The following is a 21,809-nucleotide window of genomic DNA, read 5'->3' on the forward strand; positions in this document are numbered from 1 at the left end:
GAAATTGTGCATTGATGGAATGGGTTTATCTGACTTGGTTTTTGTGTCATTTTTGTCTAATAGCGAAGACAAAATGATCGGCGATAAGATGAAATGCATGACATTGACAATTGCAAACTCACACAGTCACGACACTAGCTCCACAGAGGAATATACTGGCAGTAAGTGCAGACGGCACTGCCTCGCTAGTCTCCAATAATGCAATCCAGGGTGTACTACGTGGAAGATAGTACACGTATAGTGCCTCCTTGTCCAGTCCTTACACTTCCTTGAAATTGTGAAGTATAGCCTATTTGCTGGAAGATAACCTTAATCCATCTGAAACGATATCGTGAATGTGCATGTATCCAACATCACCAAACATAACCTGGCTACTCACGTAAGCATATAACTAATCTGCATTGATAATAAAAAGGTGAGTGAGTCACATCCTTTGTGACGTCATCAAACGAAGGCTGAACACTTTGCTACAACAGGGGAAAAAATGTGTTCACAATATGTCAACTTTCCGTCTTTGATTCTTTTCAATTTGTAAGTCATTTATTTATTTATTTATTAACCAGTCGCCTATAACAGAGCGAATGCTCCAATTACAATAGGCATTACAACTTGCTATATACAATATAATTTACATAAATATATAATATATGATACAAACACATAGTAATTATTACACAAAACCTTAGATAAATACGAATACAAAAAGTTATACAAATACAAAAGTTACACAAATACAAAAAATTACATACATATATTACAAATTTTGAACAGAGAAGAAAACTAAAGGACAGAAGAAACAAAACATAAACACGTAACATAGTATAAAAGCTTGAGAATAATAAAGAAATTATACGAATACCACTATTTAAATAAGAAACAGGAATAATCAATACAAAACAAAAGTTCAAATTTGAATTCTTTTATATGTATACAAAATTTAAAAAGCTATAAATTGTAGTTGAGACTATAAATATATCACTCTAGAATTGGATCTGTTTTAATTGTATAGTATATCTAATATGTTATTTAAACTATATAGAAAGTTTTTAATATTAAAAGCAAAATCCAAATCAATTCCATTCGAGACAATATTATTACGTTTACTTAATAATCTAATGATTGGAGAATTTTGATGAAATTTTGTGTTTGATTTATTGCAGTAAAATGGTTGTCTTACTCTTAATACCTTATAATTGACGTTAAAGTTTATCAACTGTAAAAGATTGTCACACTCAAGTATACCATTGATAAGTTTGTATAGGAATATATGGTCAGCCGTTTCGCGTCTTCGTTCAAGTGTATCACATGAGAATTCATTTAGTAATTTAACATAGGAGATGCGATCTGCATATGAAGATCTCTTGTATTTTTTGTAGTAAATATGTGAAATTAATTGGTGTGAAATAAACATTATCCCGTGTGCTTACTTCTGTTCTATATTTCAGAGGGCACAAGCGGAGGCGGACTCGTGTTTGGAATTCCTATTGGCCAGTGCCTAGCCAATGACAGGCTGTGTAGGCCGCGGACTGAGAGCCCGTTCCGAGAAGAAGAGGACAGCGAACTTCGGAGAAAATCTCACCACGGGAGCCGCGCCAGCTTCAGCTCGCTCATTGAAACTGCCAGGACGGAGGAGGTAGGGCCGAGTGGGGGGCGGGGGGGACTAATTCCTTCCGTACATTGACAACAGATCGCTGATCGGTATAATTTGCACAATATGTTTCAAATCCTCAGGTCATTTACATTTGATTTGATTTCTGTTATATATCATTGCTTTTCTGCAACTTTTGGCTAATCGCGACGATGAGGATGAATGATGGTATGATGAACGCTCACAAATAAACAGCCCAGGCCGGGATTTGAATCCGGTACCCCTGTGGTAATTTATATCCTTTTATTTCTGTCCTTAATAACATCATTTAGCCTTGTTTCCATATTAAAAACACTAAAGTTGCTGACCAAGGCAGTATATTAAGATTTCATGTAACGTTTTTACCCTCTATCAGGGTCTTCCTCAGACGATGAACTTCGTCCTCAGCTTGTAATCGGAATTGCTGAAGAACAAGTGTTTTTTTCTAAATCAACATCCGCTATGAAACATGTGTTCTGCAAGAGTTAAACCTGTATTCCACTTGAAATACACCACAATACAGGTTTAACTCTCGTAGATGACACATGTGTCATAGCGGATGTTGATTGATTGATATGCTTTATTTTACTTTGCTTTTTGTGCCACTTTTGGCTAATTTGCGACGATGGGGATGATTGATGATATGATGAAATTAATGAATTGACACTCACAAACATCCATGCCCAGGCCGGGATTCTAACCCGGGACTCCTGAAGTCGTAGTGCGATGTGCTAACCACTAAGCCACCGGGGTAGGCGATATTTATATATATAATGGATAAAAGAAAGGAGGGCCAAAAGGGCTAAATAAAAAGCAAAGAAGGAGAAAGGAAACACTCACCAGACAGTGGAAAAATTCAAATTTTCGCAGGCTGTCACTGCATTATCAATATAAGAAGTTCCGGAAGTTCCATCTTTCTTCTTCAACCACTTCCGGTTCCGTCTTTCTTCTTATATTAATAATGCAGTGATAGCCTGCGAAAATTTGAATTTTTCCACTGTCTGGTGAGTGTTTCCTTTCTCCTTCTTTGCTTTATATATATACCGCGTGACGCACCTAAAAGTACCACCTGAAATAGCGAAGAAAACCAGAAACAGTAGCGATGTGAGGTTTGCGGGAAACAATAATATCAAATGGGGCTCATAAATCGGAGGTATGGGGTGGGTCGAAAAATATCGACAAATGGGGCATCTGGAGCAAAGTCATATTTTTTAAAATGGAACGATATACAATAACTTGCATAATATAAAAGAGCACACGCAGAGAAACACAACGCCGTTGGTCTCATGCATCTACTGCACATAGGAACGAAGATATGGCCATGTGAAAATATGTAAACAAACTAACAAGTGGCCCACTTGACCGTCAGTACCACGCCATGTAAGACTTCTCAGGTGCCTGACAGAACTGCCTTTACGCAGAGCAAGTTTTGATAGCAGGTCCACGAGATCGTGTTAGTTCATAGCAAGCAGTCGTAGTGGTAAGAGCGAAGATTATGGTGTTCACAAACATAGAAAAAGCGGACGTGATCCTGATTTATGGGGAATGCCGAAAGAATGCCTCAGAAGCCTACCGTGTGTACGCAGAGAGATATCCGGACAGACGACAGCCATCTCGACGTCTGTTTGGTAAGTTATTTATTAAATTAAGAGACACCGAAGTGTAACACCACGAGCACGTGTGCGGAACAAGCCAACTACAGGTGAGGCAGGTGCAACAAATGTTCTCGCCGCTGTTGCTGTGAATCCGCACGTTAGCTCCCGTGAAATTGCCAGGGATGCTGGGATGAGTCAGCGAAGTGTATTGCGCATTCTGCACACACAAAAGTTTCACCCATATCATATCTCCCTCCATCAGGAACTTCACGGGAATGATTTCGTGGACCGTGTTCGGTTTTGCATATGGATGTTACGACACGACACACCCGATTTGTCACGTATCCTCTTCACTGACGAGGCAACTTTTACCAATCATGGAAATGTCAATGTCATGGAAATGCACTATTGGTCGGTGACAAATCCACATTGGCTTCGCCAAGTGGAACGCCAGCGCCCATGGAGTGTGAACGTGTGGTGTGGTATAGTGGGTGAATATCTCATTGGCCCTTTTTTTATACAAGGGACACTGAATGCTGACCGATACATACAGTTTTTACAACATGAACTGCCTGTACTATTGGAGGACATACCACTTCAGACAAGGAGGGACAAGTGGTACCAACATGACGGGTGCCCAGCTCACAGTGCTAGACGCGCTACAGCATGTGTGGAAAATACATTTCCAAATCGTTGGATTGGACGTGGAGGGCCTGTCAAATGGCCGGCTCGTTCCCCAGATTTGTCACCGTTAGACTTTTTCCTGTGGGGAAAGCTGAAGGACATTGTCTACCGGGATGTGCCAACAACTCCAGAGGATATGCAACACCGCATTACTGCGGCCTGTAGGGACATTCCCTACGAGATGCTACATTCTATGCAACGATCTTTGCGTGGGCGCCTCGTTGCCTGTATCGCAGCTGACGGCCACCACTTTGAACACACACTTTGACAGGTTTTCGCTTCTTACGCAGTGGTTCTTCGACATACTGGCATGGTCATTTTCATTATGCTGTAACACTGTCAAATACATGGTGCTGACGATGTCTACTGTATTTTTTCTTCTTTTAACACGTTCTGTCTTCATCTTGTCCAATGGCTTCCGACATCTCATACTTGTACATGCCGTGGTACTGACGGTCAAGTGGGCCACTTTTTAGTTTGTTTACATATTTTCACATGGCCATATCTTCGTTCCTATGTGCAGTAGATGCATGAGACCAACGGCGTTGTGTTTCTCTGCGTGTGCTCTTTTATATTATGCATGTTATTGTATATCGTTCCATTTAAAAAAATATGACTTTGCTCCAGATGCCCCATTTGTCGATATTTTTCGACCCACCCCATACCTCCGATTTACGAGCCCCATTTGATATTATTGTTTCCCGCAAACCTCACATCGCTACTGTTTCTGGTTTCTTCGCTATTTCAGGTGGTACTTTTAGGTGCCTCACGCGGTATATATATATATATATATATATATATATATAAATAATGAGAGAGCCGAATGTATTGATTGTTCGGCTTAGGCTTGGGTTTGTTCCTTGTTCTTTTATTTATATCATTTAGCCAATCATTCACCTTTATCTTAGCATTCAACCCAAGAAAATTTAAAAGTGACGTAATCTTGAACTCAGTTAGATTAAAAATTAAACATATTTGCATTAACGCTTTTATTAATATATCCAAACCGGCTGTGGTTAAAGACGTTCATCACTGTGAATATAACCTTCATGTATCTATTGTAATTGTAATATCAATGTACCAATTTTCAATACTGATGATAATTATCTACATTCTTCCAGAGCGGTTCCTGCGAAAGCCTAGCTCCAGATAGAAGGCCTGGACTAGCCGGAAGTGTGCCGGGATTGGATACGATCTCTTGTGGGTCCATGGACGTGGAACAGGACACTGGACCAAACGTTCCTCAGATAGTGTTCTCCTGTTTCAGACACCTTGAAAACTACGGTCTGAACACGCTTGGGATATTCAGGGTCAGCAGTTCCAAGAAGAGGGTGAGGCAGGTGAGTGGAACTTATTTTAAGAACTTAAATTTCAAATGTCAGGCAAGTCTGTTACGCACACACATACAACGTGTCCCAAATTTATTATAAGGGTTTCATTCCCTTTATATGTGTGGTACAAGGATAAAGCTTATATGGGAGTAAATAAGAACGCAACAAGTTTACATAGTGCACCTTATAAATGTTCACTATGAGCACATTTCATGACACGGTCCGTGGCCTCCACGATTCCCTGACCTCACACCTTCTGACGTCTTCTTGTGGGGCTATGCGAATAAAGTGTACGTACCACCACTACCTGCCAGACTTGAAAAAGAGGATTATAACAGGTGTTCATTCTATCACTCCCCACATGCTGACCCGTGTTTGTGAAGGATTGGTCTACCGGATGCATGTGTGCCGTGTCACGAAAGGTGCTCACCTTGAAGATTTATAAGGTCCACTATGTAAACTTGTATTTATTCCCATATAAGCTTTGTCCTTGTACCCCACATATAAAGGGAATCAAACCCCGATAATCATTTTGGGACACCCTGAATGTACATGGTATTACCGTACATCAACAAACTGTCACAGCGTGTAGAGAACAGAGGGCAAACCTTATCCTCACCCTCCGAAAGAGGGTGGTCGAGTCGTGAGGGCGAGGGAGTGTGAGAATGAGGGTGAAGGAGGTTTAATCGAAATGAACACTTCTGGTAGAGAACATCAGAACGAATAACCTTTTTAGTAACGTTTCTCTCGTTGACGCCTCTTTACGATGGTACGAACCCTTGAAAAATGTCAATTTCTTAACCTGTGTGTATGCAAGCCCGCCGACACAGAATCATGGTTGCCACTAGCATTATTATTATTATTATTTTATCAGAGAATCAGCTGAAAACTTCCTCCCTGCGTCAGAAATTTCTGTTAATTCGACGCCAACCTAGTGGTACGCTATCACAGTTTTAGTATGCTGCAAAATACATATAAATAAATATAAGTATAATAAAAGTTACTGGCAACTGATAATAAACGAGAACGAATACTTTCAGTGAACCAAGAATTTGTCCCCGTATTGAACAATTGTGCAAAAGTAAACAAGCCCATTTTTCTCATATGTTCGCGTTATAATTAAATACTTCTGCAGTTTATATTGCATTTATATGGAGTTCTCTAAGGTTAAAAAAATCACGTATTTCATACATATGCCAGTTCTTACGTCCCATTACAATTAAATGTTTTTTGTGTGAACTTTTGCAGCACACCTTTTGAGAGATGCAGTGTTAGCGTATATACATTCCATATATTTGTTCGAGTATGAAATTGAAACAAGAATTGAAAGAACATTTTTTTACAACAGTTGAAATAATTAAAATCATCAAGTTTGAAACATGAAAATAATAATTTCCTAATAAAATTATTTTGCCTTTACACACATACATTGATACAATTATTGAAATAAAAATAAATATTTGTGTAATTATTTGAAAATAATATGTTTGTGTGAGTATTTGTATTCAACAAAATTGAAATAAATCATAAAAAATGATTTCTCACTTCTGATGGCGCTATCTGGCGATCCTTTGACTAACCCTGAATGAATATACTGGCTTACTGTGGACACATTGCAACGTGATATGATAAGTTACCATTCAGTAAAAAAGGCACAAGAAACCTGTAACCTGAAAACAAGGCTGTATCTAATAATTTCTCTTGTATGTACGCATTAATGCAATGTAGAATTATTTATATTGTAGTCTACGGTTATTACAAGCATAAAAACACAGTTTTTCGTTGTGACGTTTCAGGAGAACACACTCCCTTCATCAGACATTTATCTTTAGTTTCATTAAAGATACAGTTATAAACAAAAGAATCAGTTATACAATGGATGTTGTCAATGTTACATTGTTGTAATATAGCAACTTAACTGTGAAAACAAGCAGTTTGTTTTGCTTTCTTTAACCATTGTTATAACTGTATATTTAATCAAACCAAACCTTCTGATGAAGGGAGCATGTCTTCTCCCGAAACGTTACCACGAAAAACTGTATTTATGCTTGTAATAACCGTAGACTAGAAGAGAAATAAGGCTGTATTTCTGTTAAGAATATTTGAATCTGAGATTGTTAAAGTAATTCTCCCAAATGTGACATTAATATTTTCATTTAGGTTCCCTTCCTGAATATCTCGGGGATCAAGAGGCTCAGAACAGCCATTATCCATCAGAACACGTTATCATGACCTTAGTTGATGCTATAAGGTGGTGTACTCCGTTTACCCTCTGGTGAACGTTACTCATTAGAGTATGCTTTCTGCTAGAATTTGTACACCACCTACTTCCGTTTCATTTATATGTATTTATATGATTTGACCAAACAAATGACATTGATTCATGAGTTTGGGCAAAACGTTCTAGTGACAAGTATCAAAGGAGGCACTTTGCAATGTCTTCGAGTAGATAGAAAGAAACAGTTCCTGAAATAAACTTTATTGGTCCATGTAAGTAAGTCTTCAAAGTATTTTTTCCAAGTTCTTAGCAGAATTATGAAAGTTATTAAGAGTATAATATGTATATGTATAATATCAACGAGAAAATAAAATACAATAACATTCTGAACTGTAGTGTATAAAATACTACTGTAGCCTTTACGTTTAAATCCTAATTTCACATTTATATTGACATTGCCTTCTCTATTGCAATATGCTTCTTTTATGCAAATTATGAGTATATTATCATCATCAGTATACTACCACCAACGACATTTTTCTGCACAATTTAAATAATTTCATCCATATTTAATGGAAACATAATACAAAGTTAATGGAAACATGGACCCAGTTAACATTTCAGAAAACTCAGCGTATACCCTCTGAAAATTTTGGGACTAAGCGAATGTAATATGCTTTGCATGGATAGTGGTCCAAAGAGTAATCTCTGTAAGCTTACAAATATCAATCAACCTTTTTCAATAAGAAACTGCAATAGGCTCTAGTGTACACTACTTGATAATTGAAGTTACGTTTTACACACAGAACCCGAGTTGACTCCAAAAACACATTAACGTCCATAAACTGCAAATGATGCACTTTTTGATGCGTCAAAATACACACAGGAATACGTAAAAGGGTCCTGTACCGTGTGATGCACTAAAATGCATTAATTGGGAAGATCAGGCACGATCTTCCCAAAGATAAGATCAAGATTACAAAATTACACATTTAACTGTGTCAATTGATGCATTAAAAATGCATCAACATTGATTTGATCCATTTCGAGTATTGTGTGCATGAGCACTGCAGTCCCTTTGGACAAGAAACTTCCACGCTCATATCATTACAGCAGTATATGCAGAGAGTGTGGTAGTGGTGCACATAATGCTAGATGCAGAAGTAAATCCATGTGGGCAATGATTAAAATCTTGCTCGCGATTGAGACGCGAGAGGGCCAAGAAAACACACACTTCACTTGGCTCGCCACAGCGACACACAGACACATTTGTCGTCGGCTCCCTTTCGAGCGGCCTTAATTCGTACGTCAAGCTATCACAGATCAAGCGAGAGATCCTTCTGCATCTTGGTAGAGAAATTTCTGCGGTGGAAGCATCTATGTAGGTTACCGGAACACGTGCGAGTATGAGCGCCCGGTGGGTGAACGATGTTGAGGAGGAGGGGGGCTAAGAAATATCTGGGACGTTTCTTCAAAGGGAATTTCGCGATGCTTGACCGTGAAAACGAAATGTTACGGATGCTTGTGCTGAGGGTGTAAATGTTCTCCCGCTGCCTGCACAGGACTTGCTGTTAATGCCTTCTGGAAAATATGAAGTTGGTGCGTCTCCAAAAACACATGAGGGATGGTCTCTGCCTGAGGGTATGCCAGGACGTCACCTGCCAAGGGTTCCTCGAAGCCAACATCCCGGATCCTTAAGGATTTACGTCCGACAGCTCCCATGGTTCCTTTTTGATGTCCTGTTCGATTGTTTGTAAGGATCCGCGATGCAAACGCCACTTTGTGTTAGCCGAGGCTGCACTTGCTGGTAAATCTTGCATTGCGGCGACTTTATTGCTTCACGGGGAATCTTGCAGCCTTGAGCGGCAGATGTTCTGAGTAGGAGTCCCGCTTAATGTTTGGCTTTCCATTACGACATTCGATGGATGCAGTCTCGAACGCACATACCCTGAATGTACCGAACGCTTGCTTTGTTCCTGCACGAACATATGCATTGTTATGCAATTAGTAGTGAGTGTGTTAGATGCCACGAATCCTCAGTCAGCAAAACAGCAAGCGGACATTGCCCAATATACAACTGGACCTTAGGCGTAAGGGTTCAACATGTCAACAAGCATTTTCAATATTATTATGAGTAGGAAACAGGAGAGAACTAATTATATTAACGATTAACTTTTGAATTCAAGAGAATGTAGTCCAGACGAGGGTGGGGAGTTCTGACCCCTATAACTCCGCCTTCAGTACGCCCGTGAACCGGATATTCGGATAAATCACAGAGACCTGAACTTTTATGGTCATACTTTAGTTGTTTCATAACCACTGCTCTTGTTACAGGTAAAGCTAAAACCTGTTTAGCATTTGTGTAGGTGATGTAATCAGTACCACGCTCTAGCTGCCTTTGCGCCCCAAGATTGTCCACAGGTACGTATAGTGTAGTGTCTAATGTTATTACATTGTAACCAAAAGGTCCTGTGTTTTGTCCTCGGTGGAGACACAGTTGTTCCGATATCATTTTAAACTGTAGGTTTAGTGTCTCGTAGTCTATACGAGATTGAATTAAACAAAGTTCAATGTTTTTATCAATAAGTGTCCTAATAACGTACATTCGATCCTCGGCAGTGTAGTTCCAGGTACTGTAATGTACTACTGTACGTGCAAGTGTGTTTCCTGTTAGAAATTATGTTTCCTGTGTGTAAAATTTTGTTATTTTTCATCTGCAGCTGAGGGAGGACTTCGACTGTGGGAAGGAGATATCGTTGGGGGAAGACCACTGCCCTCACGATGTGGCGACGTTGCTGAAGGAGTATTTTCGGGACCTTCCAGAACCTCTTCTCTGCAGGGAGCTGTATCCAGCATTTGTTCAGACGCAAAGTAAGTGGTTTCCATCCGAGCTTCACAAGTTAAAGATTCAAGTATGACTATTTCAAGAAAGTGCAGGGAATTTAAAATACATAATTTAATTATTGCTTAACCTGACTTTCACCTTGGGCCTGTTATAAGGTATTTGTCAGTGATATCGTCCGTTTCCTCAATGTAAGTTGACACTCTAAATCAGGCCTGGTCAACCCGACGTGTGTGTGAAAAAGCGCTCTGGTACAGCAGAGCGAGCAGCTGTACTGTAGTCTTGTGAGAGGGACGGAAAGGATGGAGTGAGCGAGACAGGAGGCTTCGTCCGTCGCGTTCATGCAGTGGGAGACCTATCGTCATCTGATTCGTGAGCAACAGTGTAGAGTCAGAGTGGCATTGTAAGCATGGCAGAAGAAACAGGTGGTTGTTAGTGCCTTCCCCACAGTGTTTCTGCCTGTCAACGCCCAGTCTCAGTCTAGGCTAGGTAACTAAATAGTAAATTACCAAGACAAAGGATGAAGTAACTCATAACACCGCTGGATTTAGCTGTGAAGCTGGCTAGCGATCCTCCTCCTTACAAACAATGCGCATTCAGATACACCATACCTTTCTGAGCATGCGCAGAACAACCACAATATCTGAGCGGGAAGGGGCTTGCTTGCAATGCAAGAGAAAGATGCGCAGTGCCATGCATACGAGAGCAAAGCGGATGACTGGACTTTTCTTGTGATAGACTCACACTGAATCTGCTAACATATTACCATGACACTGTGTAAAGTGGTATAAACATATACATGTGTCTGTGTGTGTGTGTGTGTGTGTGTGTGTGTGAGAGAGAGAGAGAAAGCGTGTTTATGCCTTAGACATGATGTGTGCTGCAAGTCTTAAGAAGACAAAGTCAAGGTCAACCATGAAGGGATCATAACGTAAAGTAAGCGCATTCTTCACACATGAGTGTGATCTGAACCTGGGATATTGGCCTGTTGGAATCATCCAATGGGGAACACCGGAACATCTTTCTTTCGAACAGGATTGACTCATTACAGATGATCGGACCTTGTAAACTCCCTGAACGTATTTCAACACCGTCCACAAAGGCAGGGACTGTATTCAATAAGGCATCTTCAAGGTTTCCCAAACAGATGCTCTTTCTACGGGCTAAAATGATCGACACTTCTCGTCTTATTTCATCCTGGGCTGCCCCAGCCTGATGTCACAGTCGGGAATGACGTGTCCATAAACAGCAGCCGTTGCAATTAAGTTCGGTTCTTTGTTGAGCGACAATATAAACCTTCTATTGGTCATATTTTAGACGGAATTTACATTTGTTCTCTGCATTTAGTGTTTTTAGAATCAACAATAGTAAAATCTGTTTGAGAGTCCCTTTGGAAGACCCAAGATCGTATCTCAGAATGGGACTATTTCAAGAAAATATTTGCTGGGATAAATTATACGTATAGAGTTGCAGAAGGAAAGAAGGATTCATGTGGTTATCGCTGATGTTTGAACAAGACCAGTTTATTATGCTTCAGAACATTTAGACCAGGCACGTGGCTCAATATGACATGCTTTGGAATAATTGGTGGCAAAAGGAGAAGTGAGGGATGTGCAGAGAGAGAGAGAGAGAGAGAGAGAGAGAGAGAGAGAGAGAGAGCATGGGTGACAGTTGATTTATTTGGTTTATTTTACTTCGCATTTCAATCACGAAGAACATCCATGCCAACACCGGGATTTGAATCTCGGAACTTCGATGGTGAGAACAAAAGTCGACCACTTCACAAGGGGTTGTTTCTCGTTTACTTACATATAACTAGCATTTTGTGAAGGAGACGTGTTATCATATCGTTTTAGTTCTTGTTCACATTATTACAAATGCATTATTAAGCAATTTACTTTAATTTTATTTCAACCCAGTTCTAATTACTTTTTACTCTTGAAATATGTAAATTATAATTACTTTGAAATTTGACTACATTACATCCTTAGTTTATCCTTGTTTACATAAGGGATCAGTAAATGATGCATTTTATTTGCTTTTTTTAGTGTAAGCTTTGAAGCAATTTGATTCGACAGATGGACCTTTAATTGTAATCAAAGGGTCCCGGGTTCGATACCCGGTGGAGGCACATAGTGGTTCGGATCCCACTTTAAACTGTAGGCCCAGTCCCAATTAGCCTTACTGTGCACAAAGTGGACTTAAAACACCACATCAATCAAAAGATAGACCTTTAAATTTCATAATTTGAATTTTAGTAACCAATAAGACATTCAATTAAGCTATGAAGAATTACCCGATATTTATTTTTATTTCTATATATCAGATGTTGTTTCTGGAGAATTTTATTTGTAATATTGTACATGAATAAGTATTGAACTTTAAGTTAATTACATTAAGTTAATACACTAAACTAAGATATTTATTATGTTGAAGGTAACTGTTAATTTTACATTATGCCTTTGTGTTGTACTAATTTAGGAGGTACAAAGAAAAAATTATAACCTATTTTGCAACCATTTTCTGTTGTTAATTGTCAAGCTTTGGAACTGACATATTTCTTATTTCATTACACAGAAATACGAAACAGGAGGTTACAGTTCGAAGCCTTGCAACACCTAGTCCAGCTTCTGCCAGTTCCTAACAGAGATACCCTCTCGTCTCTTCTCACCTTCCTCGCCATTGTTGCCAACAATTCTGTGGACCGTAGGGATCACTCAGGTAAGATCTCTCTTTTCACTTAGGGTGAGTATATCTAGGGTAGCTTTTGGTTCACAAAGATTTGATTGAGGAATAACGGTTATTTCAAAATGGGGTCGACAACTCTAAACGTTTGCTGTAATATAAGTTTGTAATTATTTAAGTGACAAAAACTATATCTGTATTTTTGTTACTTAGCGTCGCTTCTCTGCCACTTTTTGCTACGAGAAAAAGTAGTAAATGAATAATGAACAAAATAGAGAAGAAGCAAGGAAGACAAATAAATTCTAAAAGACAGGAAGGAAAGACGGTGTGAGGGGTGATCAGTGTGCGAATTAACGGGGGGGGGATTTCCCCCTTACAAGAAATTTTATCCCGGGCAAAAGCCCCATCAAAGGAAATTGAATTGAAAGCATATGCTTATCTATGCTTAACTATATTCGTGTTCATTAATGACCCAGTCGTCAAAGATGTTCCTGTCGGAAGCATGCAGCCTTGTGGATTAAGAAAGAACACAATTCTGCAACTGAACAACTCACCGAGTCCGGATAAAAGGAGGTTGTTTTCCACTTAAGTTTTCGTGTCATAGTGTTCAAATTTTTCATGCATTGAATTGTTCACAAGAAACATGTAGGTGGGGTAGAAGAACGTTACGTTTGAACTTGGCAATATACGTTGGGTCAATTGATTTTTTTTAACTTTGAAATTATAATTTTGAACTTTTGGCTAATCGCGAAGATGAGGAATGATATGATGAAATTGATGAAGGGAAACTCCCAAGGAACACCCGTGCCCAGTCCGCGATTCAAACCTGGGACCACCTGGCGTCCTGTCACGCTGTGTTAACCACTCCACCTTGGAGGCCGGCAGAAATGTCGTCAATGTTTTCGGTGTTACTACGTAGTTACAAAACTATTTTTGTGTAAGGCTTTTGGTTTTCTTAGAATGTAAGTACTAAGTGTTCCTAAATTACACTTATTCCCTACTTATTTTCATATTTTGTCCCTGTGGAATGGCCTCTTAATCCTAAGCCTTGTCTACCAAGATAAAGTTAACTGTCTTTGTCCCCCAGTACCCAATCGCCGCCACTGTTTAAATGTTATCATACGATTCAGTGACTTAGAAAAGCTAGGTAATAGTTTAGTTTACTGACTACATACCCCCAAACAAATGTACCTCCCGAAATGAAATCACAAATACGCCACTGGGTGAGCATCCCCTCAAAAGGAAAAAGCTTAATTCGCACAGTGGGGATGATCCTTTCGGAAGACACCCAAATACCAACCCTCCTATCACATAGTACACCCTAGGGAGGCTCTGACTTCTAGACTCGTAGCCAGTGCAAGTGGGGTGTTATGTCGTTGATATATTTTTGTGATTGTCCCCTCATCAATCTCATGTTATCACCGTTCATACTCATCTTCGCGATTAGCCAAAAGTGGCAGAAACAAACCAATCAAAACACAGGATGGAAAGAACGCGAATATCTAAAGAAAATAAACCAGAAATGAAGAAAAAAGGAAAATGAATAGAAATATTAGAAATAAATTAATAAAAATTTAGCAATTTTTACTTATTCCAATGGAAGGATGCAAATGACCTTGGGACGTCTATGAGTGTGCGTTATATGTGTGTATGGTTTAAGTGCTTTGAAATAATCCCCAAAATGTTTCCTGGATGCATCAAATTCACGAGCCCCCTCCAACGCCATGGTGGTACCAGAGGGAGAGGGCGGGGCGAACATCCTCAACCATACCATCCTCTGCCCCCCCCCCAAATATGTATGGTATTTAGTATGGTGTTTTATAAATGTGACTATCTCACAAATAAAAAACATTTCCGCTCCCTTCCCATCTCATGTTTTGGGCACCGGCAGTGTTCCTGCGTTCCTTTTTTGACAAGGAGTCTTCTCTCGCACTCCTAATTCTAATTTCAATTCTTTCTTCCCTTTGATTCTCAGGTGAATGGAAATCAGGGAACAAAATGGACAGCAACAATCTAGCAACGTTGTTCGCCCCAAATATCCTCCACTATTCGAAGCCCGGGAGCACCAAGGAGATGTCAGCGGAGAGAGCAGAAGAGAGGATTGACGTCATCAATGTGATTCGCAGCATGATCGACCACAATAAGGAATTATTTGAGGTATTTGCATTTTTTTCTATTCCCAATCAAAATTCAGTTTGACGGCTGGCAAGATGTAATAATGTGAGGGTGCAGGGTGCCCATCCCCCCAAAAGCCTATGACACACTCTCTCCAAAAAGTAGAGCATTCCCTTTGCCCTCCCTCCCCTTTATGCCGTATTATTTACTCAAATTATTTTGGTCAGACAAGATTTGCCAAAAAATACAATACAGATATTCCAGCAATATATGTTTACTTTAGATACTTTAGGCTCACTTTCATGTTTGCTAACATAAAACGTACAAAACTGCCCAGTTTCACTGCCACTGTCTGCTTGACTAACCTTGTATTAATATGCGAATACCACGCCCCCTCCATCCAAACCGATTCTAAAGGCATAAGAGGCATTTCAACCACAGGTAGGTAGAAAAACTGTACAAGATAACCATATTTAAAAATCAATAACAAGTCAATCAAAGAACGATCCCCCCAGGAAGGGGCCAGGGGAGCCCCTGACAGGGTCGTCATCCTCCCCCGGCACTGCCGCCAGCCCCTTTGACATTAAGTAAAACAATTTTGTATTCTAATTTGTTTGAGGTGAAGAGTGAAAATGTAGACAGATATATTATTTTGTTCACAACTTCGTTCGTTCATCTTGTTTATGAGCAGAAGACTAAGCAGCGGCAAGTGTTTAGAAGATTCTCTAAACTTTAGAAAGATCCTTCATAGGGAGCCTTCTTTATCTGTACCTTCCCTGTCTCTGTTGTAGTCTCTCGTGTGACAGAAATCTGTGACTTTGATGTCATTATCCACATTCCTTCCGCATCTGCGTCAAATGTCAACAGATTCCAAGTCTTATTGCTTTGGCCGGGGGTGGAATGTACGGTAGGCACTACGATTGAAGTGAATATTGTACATTTTAACATGTATGATATAAATATCAGTATCATCAAAAATAGTATGGAGTGTGTATTAAGGGATGATGTCTGTAGTAGTCATTAGAACTTCAAGAGATGTTTCAGAAGTTATAGAAAAAACCCTGTAGTATTTGTATGATATTTCTAAATTTTATATTTTAAATTAACTTAATGACCCCCGACACACATAATTTACCTTCATTTAATACTATTAAAATTTTGGAAAATGGACTTGGTTTACAAAGCGCCCCCCCTGATAACCCGTGAAGCCCCCCCTGGCAGTTAGTTCTAGCTACGGGCCTTGATCCCCCCATTTTCGTGTGAAGATATATGGAATTCGTATAAACCTTGTCCCCCCCAAAAAAATCCCATGACGCAGGCGAGGCATGAATCCCCTCTGTGGGCACACCTATGGGGTGGTAGGGGAAGTTGTGCATTCACAAGTTAATAGCAATTGTGTCAATGTGTCCAATTAACCAGTGTTCGAATGGTATGAAATGTATGAAATGAAAGGGGAGAATTCAGAACTGTCTTTTTCAGAAAACTTTCATCGACTAAATTTATGCCTGTATTGAAATTTTATTTCAAATGTTTCTATTGCTGACACTCTATTTGTTTTACATCCACGCATTCCTTAGTTTAACCTTTACATATTCATTTTCTTGTTTACATTCTAATCTAAACTTTTACGCACTTTTCATTTCTCTTAGAACTTATTTTCTTTCTCTTGAAGCCTATATCCCTTTACACAATACACTTCCGTTATTTTGAAAGCTTCTTGTTTATTCTTTTTGCAGAGTCAGGTGCTAATATTTAAGAACATTTTTACCTTTATTGCAGAGTTTATTTCTTATTTTAGTAATAGTTCAGTGTTCTTTTTTCACTTTCTGTTTTGCTAATATGACATATTTTGTAAAGTTTAATGTAGATTTTTAATTGTAGTGCGTACTCCTATTAATTTAGAACCACATTTTCTGCTATACAAATATTAATGTCTGCTTCTAGGATCATATCCAACTTTCATCTCTTTAGAGTTTACCTACTATAAAAAATACTTTCTTGTATTCGATAAGCAACTGCCTGGGTTTAATTCCTTGTTAAAAAGCTTTTCAGTGATTAATATTCTTCCTTAGACTGTAGCTACAGTCACGATTAGCCTATCTGAGCAAAAAGTGGCGAATTTGTGCCTTCTGTCAGAGCTAATTTTCATTTCTATTTACCTGCTTCCCTTCCTTTAGCGAAATATTATATTCTTTTAGGATTATTTTATTTTTCAAACCATATTTGCTTTCTCTTAATGCTTATTTGCCACTACATGACTTGTTTGACTTCCTTTAGAGTTTTCTACCTTTATTTTGTGACTCTTTTCATTTTTCATAGCTTATTTTCCTTTTATTCCTTTCAAGGCAAATTATCTTTCCCTTAGAACCAATTTTCTTTCTTAGAGTTTCCATAGTATTTCTTAGGTCTATTTGAATTTTGGTGCTTTCTCCTTCTTCCAGAGTTCATTTTCTCCTGTCTAAGGTTTCTTTCCTCAGTACCAAATTTATAAATTAATTTTGTGCCCATGAAATCTTATCTCATATAAAATACTTATGAGCACTCTCTACGTGATTAGAAAGATTTGGTCCCTTTCGCGTTTTTATTTAGATCAGATCAGGAAACTATATATACATATTTTGCTAAGCGATTTATAACATTTAAAGTAGTTTTAATTAATAATTCCATTTTCTCTTTCAATTGCAGGTGTCGTCGGAACTCCTGGATGAGGTGTACGTTCACATGATGGACAGCCATCCTGACAGTTTGGACCGGTTACTCAGCAAAAGGTGCTCCATAGGGGAAGAGTATGTGCTTTACACTGCTCAATTTGTACAGTTGTTGAATATCTTTTTTGCTAACGAAGTGAACACTGAGCATGCAATGTTAACTGGACATTATCCATTGTCCAGTGCTTCTACTGCTTATATCATTGTAACACTACGTTTAGAGAGAGCATCTCTTCTCTCCTCTCCAGGTGAAGAAACCCGTGGTGAGGATCTAATATACGACAGACTTCGATTTTACTACAAACCAACTACAACTTGCTAGCTATCCAGAGAATCCATTCGTCTAATCCATTTACTTTCTATATTCACCCAATCATGCATATTCTGATTTTTCACTTAACAAACACGAAGGCGTTTGCATTTGCTCTAATAACTATGAGACGTTGTAGTACATGTCATTTACAAATGGGAACCTTAGGTAAGGGTCCAATTTATGGACATAATTCTGTAAGACATCTGCAGTTCTCATATAGCTTGAGGAACAAGAGATATACAACTTTCGGTTGGGTTTTGTATGAAAATACAATGAATCTATTGGCTGTTTCTAACTTTCCACGCATAACAATTTTCCTACACTTCTTATTCATATGATTTACCACTCCTAAAAGTGTGTTCCGTCAACATCCAAAACACAGACTTTCATTTGAAAGACGAAATATATTTGAAAAAAGTATATTACTATTCTAAGTTATAATAATATGTTGCCGAATCACATTTAACATTGGAAATAAGAAATTAACTATTTCAAGAAACAGTTGCGCCAAGTTAATTTCAGAACGAATGTTTATTTCGTTCCTGAGATGAATGAATGGGAGCACATACAATATCTAAGTCAAATGAGTGGTACGTCTGTAACACCCTGTACTACCGATACACAGTGCGTGGACGTGAACATGGGAGGAATAGATAGAAACAATCTGTTATCCATGACATAAAATCATTTATCCATGACGAGAAAAATTGAATACACTGAAGTATCCACTAGAGTCATTTGCTTTCGTAGGTAATGAGATCAACATACTTTCCTATGCAATGTTGTCTAATGTGGAACTGTTTAAAATCGATTCCGAAATTATATGTGGTCCTAATTTGATACTGTTGAGGAAGTAATTTGAAAGAAAATTTCATAGCTGATAGAAAGTCAAAATGCCAAACTTACTGGGAGCCAGTAGGGATATTTTTTGCTTGTGGGATAATCCTGAACCCTCCCTTCTAGAGGGAAACTTATGGTTGTCCATAGACGAAACTCTATTGTCCTGAATTAAATATATATTTATGAATACACACATAAATGAAGTACACAAAGCAGAACCTTTAGTTCCAGAAGTGAGTGGAGAAGGTTACATAAATTAGAAGTACATAATTTGTATTCATGTCCAGATATTATTAGAATGATTAAATCAAGATGACTTAGGTGGGCAGGGCATTTGGCACGAATGTGAAGGAAAGAAGAGTTTACAGGATTCTTGTTGGGAAACCTGATGGTAAGAGACCAGTACGAAGACGAAGATGGAGGGATAATGTTGAGATGGACCTAAGGGAAATCGGTAGGAATGGAAAAGCGTGGATAGATCTTGCTCAGGATAGGGATAGATGGAAGGCCTGTGTTGCTGCCGCCACGAACCTTCGGGTTTAACCCTAGAACGCATATGTGGGGTCTCTCAGACCCCACATAGTATATTAAAGCACCTTCTGATACAATAAATGCGCATCAGTTCTTCAGTGTTTGTGACATCTTACTTCTGAATGTGTTCTTATAACGTACGAAATTATAGCCCCGTACCAATAACAATTTTTGTGAATTTTGTTATTTTGTATCATTACCCCATGTTTCCATACGTGAGGTCGTTCAGACCCCAACAAGAAATAATACATTTTTTGTAATGTTAGGCACTAGTTCTTTCATAGCAATGCATTTTTCTCTCGTTCAACTCTAGCATTGTGCTTTTACAGGTGCTTCATTGATGGCGCTAATGAATCAGCTTCACATCTAGTTCATAATATTCGTCTATAAAGCTATACTTCTATTGGCCGCATTACTGTAAGAAGAAGAAATACATGCTATTTGTCATGTTTCTTCCGGTAGCACTTTTGCTGTACGTCACCAATATTATTTACAACTTGTCACCTTTCTTGCTGAAATATAAGTTATGTATGTAATATCAATGATGCATAGGATACTTGAATCATGGCAGGTTTGTGTTAGTGTTGCATCCTATGAGTGTGATTTAGAGATTTGGAGCTTTTTTCATGGTATTTGTTTCAACTAGTGAGAATGAGTTCTAAAAAAAGGAAGAATGAGCGTTCTGTGAATCCAGAAGATGGTAATTGTAGTGAATTTGACGCTGAGTGGCTTGCTGAAGAGGGAGTTTTATCCTCTGAAGATAGTATTTAGGACAATGATGCAGAAGGATGCTCCGAAAACACCCAGGACATGTGATCCGAAACATCGAGTTCAGCTGAAAGTGAATTAGACAGAGGTGAGAATGAAACATTTTCTTCGGATTAAGAAGTTGCTGCTTCAACTCTTTTGACCAGAAGAAATGGTACAATGTGGTCTTCTATTCCAAAACCTATTGCACAAACTCGTCAACACAATGTGCTTCACAATGCCCCTGGACCTGCACCAGGAACTATAACTACCATGCCAAAGGACCCATGGGAGTATTTCATTAAGGAAGAAATATGTTATGAAATATTATATTGTACGAATCTTGTTGTTTGTTTGTAAAACTATGGGAGGTAAATGTTAGAATAGACCTGTTAGAACTTGGTGTGGATAGTAATAACTGGATTGGAAGTGCGCAAGACAGAGAGAGGTGGAGGTTTTATGTTTCTTCGGCGATAAACCTTCAGGTTTTGTGATGCCAGAGAGTTAGTTAGTTTGTAACAGTTGTGATAAAATACGTGTGGATATCTCAAAACGACATTAATATGTGATTTCCTTATCTTGTTGTACACAAAATAAGTATTTGTAATTACTTTGACTGATATATTTTGATGGGGTCTACCAGACCCCACCTATGTAAAGTAGTAAATATTTTTGGGTATGCGTCCTAGGGTTAAGAAGGCTAGAGAGTTAGTTAGTTAGTTCATTTATGAATACTAAGTTAACAATGCTGGAAACCACTATGTCCACAGAAATAAGCGCTTGACAGTTATTCACTCTGAATTCCATGTAAAATTAGTTCTTAGTTGTGTTAATCTTATAAATGACCTGTATTGTTTTAAGTAATCAATATTTTTTGTCTGCAGCATCGGTGACGATCTGGATACAAGCAGCAGCGTATTTGAAGGCAGCGAGTGCTCCTCTGTGCCCCGAACACCAACAGAACCTCATGACATCACAATCGTTCCAATCGAAATTACTGCCCCGTCAGCCACAAGATTAGACAAGTAAGTAAAACATTAACAGTGTATGCATGCAAAAGAGTGCACACAAACTAATGTTATTGGCATGTGGATACGCAAACAGCGTTTGACTTGAAGAAATTATACAGGGTGAACCAAAAGTCCTATTACCCCTTGTCTTTTTTTCTCATATTGATGAATAATATTCATGGTCCAGTAGAGTATAACAGGAGATACATTTGATCAGATAAGGCTTTAGACAACAACTTGTTCCGGAGTGTATCCGTGTATGCCATCATTTTCATAACAGAGAATTATTCGCCTCCAAGTACAATGGGAAATTCTCCTCAGCATTGCTGGAGTGATTGAATCAAATGCATTAAGAGTGGCTTCATTAAGTTTCTCAGTTGTCTCGTAACGTTTGCTAGTCACCTTCTGTTTGATGTAACCCCACAATGCGTTATCACACGATGGCAGACAGATCCGGACTTCTGGGTGACCACTTCAGAGGTGCTCGCAAATGTTCAGAACCTCTTCCAATCCATTGGTTTCCAAACCCTTAATCAAACGGCAATAGCATAATGTACTGGTGC

The 21,809-nt window shown here is 38.8% G+C and overlaps 1 protein-coding gene across 3 annotated transcripts in view; it reads left to right on the forward strand.

Annotated features, from left to right (window-relative positions):
* Positions 1–21,809, forward strand: part of LOC145985379 (uncharacterized) — a 160,434-nt gene that overhangs the window by 128,946 nt on the left and 9,679 nt on the right. For 2 of the 3 annotated variants that reach the window (XM_083119338.1, XM_083119340.1), the window contains exons 4-10: positions 1,446–1,633; positions 5,028–5,246; positions 10,176–10,326; positions 12,875–13,018; positions 14,958–15,139; positions 17,783–17,883; positions 21,121–21,261. In XM_083119338.1, the coding sequence (XP_082975464.1) occupies positions 1,446–1,633; positions 5,028–5,246; positions 10,176–10,326; positions 12,875–13,018; positions 14,958–15,139; positions 17,783–17,883; positions 21,121–21,261 (1,126 nt within the window). The remainder of the gene's footprint in view (positions 1–1,445; positions 1,634–5,027; positions 5,247–10,175; positions 10,327–12,874; positions 13,019–14,957; positions 15,140–17,782; positions 17,884–21,120; positions 21,262–21,809) is intronic. The other variant, XM_083119339.1, reaches the window with a different exon arrangement.

The sequence above is a fragment of the Lepisma saccharinum genome, chromosome 3 (genome assembly GCF_977018435.1).
Source record: "Lepisma saccharinum chromosome 3, izLepSacc3.1, whole genome shotgun sequence".
In the NCBI taxonomy this organism is placed as follows: Eukaryota; Metazoa; Arthropoda; class Insecta; order Zygentoma; family Lepismatidae; genus Lepisma; species Lepisma saccharinum.